Genomic DNA, 10,593 nt, shown 5'->3' with positions numbered 1-10,593 from the left:
CACACCACCCATGTAGACTTGGCAAGACACACACACACACACTGAATCACACCACCCATGTAGACTTGGCAAGACACACACACACACACTGAATCACACCACCCACACAGACTTGGCAAGACACACACACACACTGAATCACACCACCCATGTAGACTTGGCAAGACACACACACACACACTGAATCACACCACCCACACAGACTTGGCAAGAAACACACACACACTGAATCACACCACCCATGTAGACTTGGCAAGAAGCACACACACAGAACCACACCTCGCATTATAATATTCCAGTGGTGTATTTAATATCAATGCAATGTCACCAGATACGACCGCGGGTAATTGAAACGGTGTCGCGTAAACGTGAGATCCAAGGAACGCGGCGCATTGTCTGAGCATTGTTCACGCCGCGCACCGCCACGCGGATCACGACTTTGAGATGACAAGGTTGGGATAGGGGAGATGGGGGGGGGTCTGAATCGGCCAAGGATCCCGGTCACGGGGTGGAAGGGGTTTCTTTTTTGTCACGTGACCGCGGTGAGAGCTCACTCAAGTGTCGGGGTCACGAACAAATACAGTGTCATGAAATCAATCCCGCCTCCAGTGCACTGTTCGAATCAACGTCACGTGTCTAACAGTATTTGCTTGCTATAAATGTACACGTGATGATGATGACGATGAGCCACTTCGTTGAGCTACCAGGTTGCTTCTGCATTTTTTTTACGATCTAGCTCAATGGGGCCCTTACCTGGTAAAATAAAAATAATAGTTTATAGCTCATCTCGTCCCATTCTACAGATGCACTGACCACAGGGCACACTTATGTGGCGGTGACGTCACCACAGCGCTTTGTGCCAGGCTAGGTGCGCTTTGAGGCCACGCGAAATGTCAAAGGCTCGCTGACAGGTCCCGGGACAGACCCAGGTGCCATGAACTGGCTGACTGAGATGACTGGTAGATTTACCAGCTGTGCCTACCACTGTGCCAACTTGCAGAATTTTAATCGCCCGGCGCTCCGCTCGTTGTTGTGAGCATCGCTCCTCTGCCCTCCGTTGTTGCTGGAGGGTGACTGCCTCCAACTGCCCAGGAGCATCCTTCACGAGCCTCCTCCACCTTCACCACCGCCACCGCCACTTCCAACATCATCGAAGGGCTCGCTTGCGGCCAGAGGGTCACAAGGACAATGATGCCGCCGGCGTTATGGCACAGAATCAATCACACACACACACAGACATTCTCTTGCACGCATGCAAACTCGCATGTGCTCTCTTTTACACACGCGCCTGCACACACTTGTCAACTCTTACACGCACCCTGTGATTATCGCTCCTCCTCCTTCTTTCTTACTTCCACACGCGCCGGTGCACACACACACACATACCGACACGCGCACACTTACACACACACACACGCGCGCGCACACGGACTCACTGCTCGTCTAATCTTTGCTCTGTCTCTATCTCATTTGGAAACTCGACGACGCCTTATCTCTGCCGGGCATCGTGAGATTCTTTGAATTGTTTGACTTCAGCGAACTTGCTCGAAGCTCAACGAACCAATCCGGGTCATTCCGAGCGAGACGCGGAGGCTGCGTTCGGGGCAGATGCCGTGCCGCTCACGGCCCCCACCGTCTCAAAGTGCTCGCTCGTGCAACGGTGGCCAGCAACACCGCCGCTCCTCAACAATGGCGCGCGTGCGTGTCACCCGCGCGCGCGCGTGGCTGTGGGGGCCCTTGGGAGGGCGAGGTGGGGCGCGGTGAGGTGCACAGTTGGCGCCTGTGGATCGGTATCAGAATCTTTATTTAGACTGGAGGAATCCGATGAGCTATGAAGCTCTTTCTTCACAGCGGTGGGTGTCTGTGAAGGAGCGTAGGGGCATTGAGAGGCGGGGGGGGGGGGAGAAGAGCGGGGGCTGGGGGCGCCCCCGCTCACTTGGCCACCTTGTCGCCGTAGGTCCCCACACCCTTGTAGTTGCCCACGTAGCCCGAGTTCGCCGCGGCGTCGGCGCGACCCGACTTGCCTTTCCCCTTGCCGTCCGCGTCGAAGCGCTCCTTGTGCGAGCCCGTGTACTTGGAGGCGTCCGTGAGCCGATCCACGCCGCCCACCGCCGCCGCTTTCTGCCGGGACAACGCGGGGACCAAAGGTGACGCTTAGGGGGGGGGAGGGAGGGCGGGGGGGGGGGGTCACGGGGAATCATCGACCCGCGGCCACGAGCCTCTGTCCCTCTCGTCGGCGAGCGCGTGGGATGCTCGCACGCCGCTCGCCGTGCACGCGGGTGTGTGGGCTCCGGCCGTGATCGGGGGGGGGGGGGGGGGGGGCTGGTGGCGGGGGGGGGGGGGCAGTGCGGTTTACCGTGACGCCGGTGTTGGCCGGAGCAGCCCCCGCCAGGAGCGCGTGCAGCGCGGACAGCGCCTCCTCGGCGCTCCGCCCCTTGAAGCGCTTGGGCGCGAGCTCGGCGATCGCGGCGTGGAACTCGGTGATGGTGATGGTGCGAGCCGACTTGGCCCTGCGAGCGCGCACCCGGGGGGGGGGGGGGGGGGTCACATGTTGTTGAGTCGTCACGTCGCCCGGCACGTGCCGGGGAGCAGTGGATGGGCACGACGCGGAGGCGGCCGCGTCCCCCTCCACCAGCCACTGGTGGACGAGTTCCTCGCCCTCGTGACCTCCTCGTGACCTCCTCGTGACCTCCTCGTGTCCCGAACGACCTCGCGGTTATCTCGCCAGCGGCCACAGCGACCGCTTGGTCACCGCAAACGATGCCGGGACGGAACTGGGAACTGGGAACGCGGTGCGAATCTCTCGTGCAGCACGGGGGGGGGGGGGGGTACAGCACGCGGTGCATCACGGGGTGATTCAACTCACGAGAGGCGAAGGACCGCTGGAGTTGGTCGACGTGGCGTTTGGGCACCACCTGATGACGGAGACTTGTGTTGCCTCCGAAACGTCGTGATTTTTGTTTTATTTTATTTTCATTAATTTTGATGTTTTACCTACGTGACTTTACCGAAAAAACCTAAGAATATAAAAGTTTAAACCTCAAATGAGACCTCAACCCGAGCAGTTGGACAAGCAAAAGACACGATCCCTAGACTGGCAGCGTCAACTCCGCTGCCTTGGGAGGCCGTTCGACTTCCCGCTCACAGCCAACATCGGTGACCAATTTCTGAACCCGGTCGTGGCCTCCCCGAGATCGAGTCGTCCACTTCACAAAGGGAGCACTAAAGATGATCCAAATAACAACCGACCTATCTCAATTTTGTCCCCGTTGATTAAAATGTTTTTTTAATTATTGAACGACCAAATTAGCAGTTTCCTGTCCGACAATAATCTTTTACATCGAAACCAATCTGGGTTCCGAAAAAAATATAGCACCACATCTGCTGCATTAGACTCTCTCGATCACATTTACACAACAACCTGCTTAGTAAACTAAGTTGCCTCCGTTTCTCCAAACACGCAGTAGAATGGTTAACAAATGTACCTCTCTTCTCGCACCCAAACTGTCTTCATAGATGGTTGGAGGTGAAACAGTGTTAAGATCACAAAAGGGGTTCCACAGGGTTCAATCTTTGGCCAACTCTTGGTCTCTCTTCATGTCAATGACTTGGGCATTGACCTGGATCATTCCAGGGTTAATCTGTTTTCAGATGACACGATACTGGTGACTGCTGGCCGCTCTCCGGATGACGTGATTGCTAAGCTCCAGGGTGATTTCAACAAACTACAACATCAGCTAGTTGCTCTTAAACTAGTCCTGAATATCTCCAAAACCAATATGCTATGCTTCTCACCAGGACTAAAGCAGGAAGTTATTTTCCCCAATTACATTCCTTAAATAATTATCAAATAGAGCAAGTCAAGATCTATAAGTATCTTGGGGTAATTTTTGATTCAAAACTGAATTTTCAAGATCACATTGATTATATTGGTAAAAAGACAAAAAAAACATGTTTCGACAAAAGCATTGCTCGCCCCCTATGTTCCGTTTGGAATTGATAAAAGCAACCGTACTGCCTCTACTTGATTACTGTGACATCGTGTATAAATCAGCCCCCAGTACTGTACTGAAGAAGCTTGACTCAATTAATCACTCGGCCTTAAGATTTGCATTGAACTGCCCATATAGGACCCACCACTGCGATCTTTACATTGGGTCAAACTTAACATCTCTTAATGATCGACGGCTTGTGCAACAGATCTGATTTATTCACGATGTACTTACAAAAAAAATCAGCAGACTACTTGCTGGATCTCCTCGGGTCTTCGCTCATTTAGCAGCTTCGCATTCCTGATTGCCGCACAAACACTGGAGGAAGGGCCTGTGCTGTTGATGCCCCCAGGGTCTGGGAATGCCTTCGCCAATAAACTGCAAATTGGATCACTACCTGTGAGATCTTCACTCAAAACTTCTCTTCAGGAGCTGTACATCCCTAGCTGACACTGCTATGCAGAGTGGCCTGAAATCAAATGCATCGCTCCGGATGACCGCTGCAAAGTATGATCTTGAGTTTTGATTATAGTGCGCTGATCTTTAAAGGTGCATTGAAAAATATTGATACTGCTGCTGATCCTCCTGCTGTTATGGAGTGACTCATGCTGCCAGCTATGGCTGCAAAGATGGGTCGAACATGTTATGTATATCGTTTATTGTAAAATTTGAATCACAGTTCCTATGATCACTGTTACATTGTTTTTAGAGCTTTATTTTGGTGATTTCGAAAACGTTTGGTTCAGACAAGTTTGTTTGTTGAAGTACAGAGTTAGCCTGACAACTTTAATATAAATTGTCTTATGGTTGTTATTGTTTGACTCGCATCCCACTGGGATTGTTGCACACAGCGTTGATATGCGGTGTTCTTTCTGGACGACTTTGCTGTTTTTTCCTGGATTTTTCTCAAGATGTTCCTTGTTCATGTTTTAGTTTGTTGCGGTTGCACCCGAGTCAAGAGCCGCATGGCTCACAGGGCTATACCTAATACATGAACTGAACAGAAGCGGCCGGTGTGTAAAACACAATCATTTTGGGGAGACAAAGGCGGCCGGACCTGATGCTGCTGGCCACCTACACCGGCCCTCTCGAGCGAGTGTCGTAGCGGTCTCGCCGACGGCACTTGCCGGCTACCGGGACGAGTGGGATGGAAACGATGCGAGCGCGAGTCACGCAACTTGACTTTGGAGAAGACGATGTCCACGTCCGTGCCCGTCACGCCCTTGCCGTCGATCACCTTGCAGTCCTTGCACAGCTTCGCCCAATTCTTGTTGTTCATCTCCTTGCCACTCGCCTTCGTGTCGCCGTGCACGGCGAACCTCCTGAACGTCTCCTCGACGGACGCCATGTCCACCCCGTCGGCCATCTCCGCGTGAGCGATCTGCGAGGGAAGAGCGCCATTGAGTCTCCGCGTCTCCCTCGCGACGAGCGGACTTCTCGCTGGACTTTCGCCCTCATCCCACCCCCCTCCCGTCGTAAATAACGTCCGTGTGAGTGTGTCTGTGTGCGTGTCTGTGAGTGTGTCTGTGTGCGTGTCTGTGTGCGTGTCTGTGTGCGTGGGGGAGCGGTAGTGTAGCGGTTAGCGCGCTGCGCTACGAACCCGGCAATCCGGGTTCGATTCCCGATCACGGCCAACATCAGTGGCGATTATCTGAACCGGTCCTGGGCTTCCCCTAGGTCGACTCAGCCTCAAATGAGTACCTCGCGTGCCATGCCGGCCTTCATAGGTGCTCGCTAACAGCACTTGCCCCAACAGTCTGGTAAGGCTATACGGGGAATCTTTGTCTGTGTCTGTGTGTACGCGCGGGTGTGTGTGTGTGGGGGAGCGGTGGGGGAGCGGTTAGCGCGTTGCGATACGAACCCGGCGACACGAGATCAATTCGCGCTCACGGACAACGCCAGTGACGATTATCTAAACCGGCCTCCCCTAGGTTGACTCAGCCTCAAATGAGGAGTGGCGATGTGTAAGCGTCGACCGATATTGTCTCCCAAGTGCGGTGTGTAAACATCGCCACTAGGGAGACAAAGGCGGCCGGGCATGGTTCTGGCCACCCACCCACTCGCGTGCCATGCCGGCCTTCATAGGTACTTGCGAGCAGCACTTGCCCTAAAAGTCGGTCACGGCTATACGGGGAATCTTTGTGTGTGTGCCGTGGTGGGGAGCGGTGGCGTAGTGGTTAGGGCACTGCGCCACGAGCCTCAGCGACCCGAGTTCGACTTCCCGCTCACAGCCAACATCGGTGACCAACTCCAGACCGGTCGTGGGCCTCCCCAAGATCGACTCGGCCTTAAACGAGCACCCGGTGCGGTAAGACATCATCATTTTCGGGAGACAAAGGCGGCCGGACTTACCCCCCACCCCCTCGAGTGTTGGGGCAACAGCACTTGCCCCAACAGTCCGCGGAATGCTATAGGGGACCCCTTTGTCTTTGTGTGCGGGCGCCGCCCCCTTAGCGACATCGCCTTCATGATTGAATCGCCATCCTTTGAAAAATCAAACCCTTTTTTCTTTACAGATCTACAATTTTCTCTTAAGGCCACACACAAAGCTATCATTGAGGAATATGTTGAGGTTGTTTGCGTTATTGTTATTAATTGCGCACCACTGTCAACGCAACAGCAGCAGCACCACCACCACTTGTAAATACAGTCCTGTAAAGGAACTTTTACAGTACCCCACCATAAAACACTCAAAAGACAAAGATCCCCCAATATATCCTTAACCAGACTGTTGAGGCAAGTGCTGTAATCGAGTACCTTTGAAGGCCGGAACGGTACACGAGGGGTGGGTGACCAGCAACTCGCCCGACCGCCTTTGTCTCCCTAGTGGCGATGTTTACACACCGCACCAGGTACTCATTTGAGGCTGAGTCGACCTAGGGGAGGAGGCCCAGGACCGGTTCCGTGCGCGAGAATTGAACCCGGAACAGCCAGGTTTATAGCGCAGCGCGCTACTCGCTACACCACCGCTCCCCAACACACACAACACACACCACACACACACAACACACACACACCACACACACACAACACACACACACCACACACACACAACACACACACACCACACACGCCACACACACACCACACACGCCCACGGCTTCATCTACACGTCTCCGTCTTTTTCCCGTCGCCTGCAGCGCGTGACTGGGAATGTCGTCCTCATCCACCACGGGACGTCTCCATGCTCACGTCTCGCTGGGGGAGCGGACACGCATACATCCACGAACTCACGTGCAGCAGCAGCAGTGGAGAGGTACCCGCGGGTTCGCAGCAGCAGCAGTCGCAGTAGCAGCAGCAGTCGTAGCAGCAGCAGTCTCCAGGCGCCCACACCTGAGCGGGCCTTTAAATGCGCAGCGCCTCGCGCCCAGGTGCAGCGCGCGGCCCCTCCCGCTGTTGCTGGGCGCCTCCAAGGTAACCAACCCCCCCCCCCACGAACCACAGGCTCGCACCCCCCCCATTCACTCATCCCCACCGCTGTGCCTCTCAGCCACCCCTATGTAGTTGTATTCCTACCCCCTACCACCGCCCGCTCCGAGCGACGCCGCTCTGCGTTAAGTCAAGGGCGGAGGCGCGCCCCGCGGGTCGCCGCTCGTTCAATTATAATCACCCGAACCTAGCCCCCCCCTCCACCCCCCACACACCGACATTTATTAATATGTTCCTTGATTTTCCCAAAGTATTTAAAAGTACGAACAAATTTGCTCCCATCTCTATTCGTTGTTGTTTGTCGCCGCTGCTGCCGCTGCTGCCGCTGCGCGTGTGTCTTGTTGGTGACCGGGTCACTCTCGCGAATGAGACGAATCTCTACGGGCCCCTCGACCCGAGCGATCGACGCTCGGATATTTGCGAAGCCTTTGCTGCTCGCCTGTTGGCGTTTGTTCTGTGCTCCGAGTGCGGTGCAGGGGACAAGGCTGTGGAGGAGGCTGGCTCCGGTGCAGGCCGGTCAGTCACAAAGGCAACGCATGCATTATTATCATAAAGCATGTTTGCGTGTTTGCATGTTTCTACCCACAAGCATGATGTGTGGTTCATGCAGACTTGACGATGCCTTGCGATGGGGGTGTCTACTTGGTGTAAACCAAGGTCGTAATTATAATAGTATAATATATATTGGGGGGGACGCATCCCCCCCAATATAAAAATATGCTCAAAATGTCCCCCCCAATATATTGCTATAAAAAAATAATTGCTATGCTATGTAAAAAAAAAATGTTGCTAAACCTTGGCCACAATATCTGGACTTGTCTTCATATAAATCAACGCATAGATTTATGTTCATGTGATTGTGGTTATGGTTGTACTTTATTAATACCTAATCTCTGCCATTGCATACAATGGTAAAAAGTAAAAACAGAGCAATGTAATACAATACACTATTAAACATTATTGTAAAACATAAATGAAAAGTCCATCCTATGTGTAAGTGAATTTTTTATATTTAAGGCAGGAAATAAGTTTTCAAATGTAGATCTTTTTCTGGGTTGGGACCCCCAGACACCCTGGAAGATTTGGTCCCCCCCCAATGTTGACTCCATGGCTACGGCCTTGCTGTAAACATCTTAACACCTCCTGTGCAATATTGCCAGAAAGGGTATAGGGTTAAAGTCTCTTATTATTTTAGCATCATTTTGATTCCGGCAATAAATGGCTCCATGGAGACTCGTCTCGGTCTCACCTTGGTAAACAAAACTAACTTTGACTTGCTCGCTCTCCAACCGCAGTGCCAAGTGCCCCCCCCCCCACGACCGCGAGTCTCTCTGCAGCTTGCTGAGGCCAGGCCACCGCACGCGTGGCCCTGCCAGGCCGTGTCCACGCAGAGCTCACAGGGGCCTCAAGGCGCTCGGCAGTGCAAATAGTCAATGAGATTTACGGCGACATCCTCACCACCGCCATCACCACCACCATCACCACCGCCATCACCATCACCACCGCCATCACCACCGCAGCAGCAGCAGCAGCGGACTTCCGCGGCAATGCAGACGATATTTCAGTTGAGTTGCAGTCCAGGTATTCCTACAAGGCCCCATGTTCAATGCACGCCACGCGCCCATGTTTATGTTCATATCGGTAACAGGCAGAACCGTCCTTATAGTAACGGTGAATCTGGGCGGCAGCCCCGGGCCCCGCGATTTTTGGGGTGGGGGGGGTGCGCCTCGACGTCACGGTGTGGGTATGAAGGCGTCGGGGGGCCCACGCTGTGGGGGTTTGCCCCGGGCCCCGCACCCCCCGCTAAGGACGGTTCTGGTGCCAGCTGACGAGATCGCACAGGTCTGCCGAGTCTGCCCTTCAGACGACATTACTGCCTTGCCCAAGCTTGTGTGTGCACTGTATGCTGAACTTGTTTCGCACATCCGTAAGCCAACCGTGCGAATCGGGGGAAAAAATCGGCAGGATTTGGTGTACTTCATCAACTTGTACTCGTGTACTTTATTTATTGTTAGTCACTTGCACGCATTTCCTATCATCTGCACTCGCTCGTTGTGATGAAGAGCTTCATAGCTCATCGGATTCGTCCAGGATAAATAAAGACCCTGATTCTGCCCGTTTTTGTAAACACCAAGATCTCCCGGGTAGCACTAACAGATTGTCGGGGCAAGTGTTTTTAGCGATTAGCGCCTGTCAAGGCCGACACGGGCACACGAGGGGATGGGTGGCCAACACCACGCCCGGCCGCCTTTGTCTCCCCAGTGTTGATGTTTATACACCGATGATAATAGGTTTTCCCCTTTTTCTGGCAACAAAACAGGTGTTAAGATGTTAAAACACCAAACTGAAACCTTTTACAAGGAATCATGTCTACATTAACCACAATACTTGCGGTTAGAATGCAAACAAAAATAATACTCTGATAATATATGCATTGTCTTTGAAACGGATTGGTTCACACCAGAGACAGCTTTCTTACACCGCACCAGGTATTCATTTCAGACTGAGTCGACCTAGGGGAGGCCCAGGATGGGGTTTAGATATTAGTCACAAAAGCTGGCTGCGAGTGGGAAATCGAACTGTGGTCGACGGGTTTGCTTCGTGGCGCAGTGCGCTAACCACAACGCCACCGCCCCCCCATGCAACGACCGTGTTCACACACGTGCACTGCCCTCGGCTAGACGCACCTACCCTGGCACCGTGCACAGCCCGAACCCTTGAACGCGAAGCTTCTTCCCCTCTGATGAGACCGCCGCCGTCTCCCGCGGTGCCCGTCCGCACTAAAACTCTCGCTTCCCTAGCAACGGGGCGACCAACACAGGCGCCGAGAGCAGGTTTATGGTCACAACATTCGCACGCGGCAAACAAGTGGCAACCTCGTGCCGTCACGCGTCACCAGGTCACCCACCAGGCGACTGACACGCCCCCCCCCCCCCAGCTGGGATGGCATCAGCAGCCGCAGGAGCCTTCCACCATCCGTCGTCCTGTCGCCTGCCCCCCCCCTCTCTCTCTGTTTGCCCAGCTGCGACTGACCAACAGCTACCAGCCCCGAGCAGCAGTCAAGCCGCAACCAGTTTCTCCGACAGCCTCACTCCACCAGGCGAGCTGCGCTCTCTGCGCACCGAGGAGCTTCTCTGCGCCGATACAATCTTCGTTGCCTTTACGGGAAGCC

General features: G+C 54.0%; 1 protein-coding gene across 2 annotated transcripts; it reads right to left on the bottom strand.

Moving 5' to 3' along the window:
• Positions 1-285: 285 nt before the first annotated feature.
• Positions 286-10,220, bottom strand: TPPP3 (tubulin polymerization promoting protein family member 3). Of its 2 annotated transcripts, none has more exons than XM_078606824.1 (4): positions 10,113-10,220; positions 5,171-5,373; positions 2,357-2,510; positions 286-2,121 (listed from the first exon to the last, which is right to left on the bottom strand). In XM_078606824.1, the coding sequence occupies exons 2-4, from the start codon at positions 5,356-5,358 to the stop codon at positions 1,933-1,935; spliced, it is 531 nt and encodes a 176-aa protein (XP_078462950.1). In that variant the 5' UTR covers positions 5,359-5,373; positions 10,113-10,220; the 3' UTR covers positions 286-1,932. The 2 variants fall into 2 exon arrangements, with proteins under 2 accessions (XP_078462950.1, XP_078462949.1); XM_078606823.1 differs by lacking the exon at positions 10,113-10,220 and adding an exon at positions 7,227-7,359.
• Between the last annotated feature and the right edge of the window lie 373 nt (positions 10,221-10,593).

Source organism: Lampetra planeri, chromosome 26 (assembly GCF_965212315.1).
Source record: "Lampetra planeri chromosome 26, kcLamPlan1.2.h2, whole genome shotgun sequence".
In the NCBI taxonomy this organism is placed as follows: Eukaryota; Metazoa; Chordata; class Hyperoartia; order Petromyzontiformes; family Petromyzontidae; genus Lampetra; species Lampetra planeri.
This window is presented reverse-complemented; position numbering and strand designations above follow the sequence as displayed.

Coding starts and splice junctions, on each gene's coding strand:
- TPPP3 (XM_078606824.1), bottom strand. CDS start 5,358: ATGGCCGACGGGGTGGACATGGCGTCCGTCGAGGAGACGTTCAGGAGG. Junction 2,511..5,170: donor ATCGTCTTCTCCAAAGTCAA/GTTGCGTGACTC, acceptor GCGCGCTCGCAG/GGCCAAGTCGGCTCGCACCA. Junction 2,122..2,356: donor CGGCCAACACCGGCGTCACG/GTAAACCGCACT, acceptor TTGTCCCGGCAG/AAAGCGGCGGCGGTGGGCGG.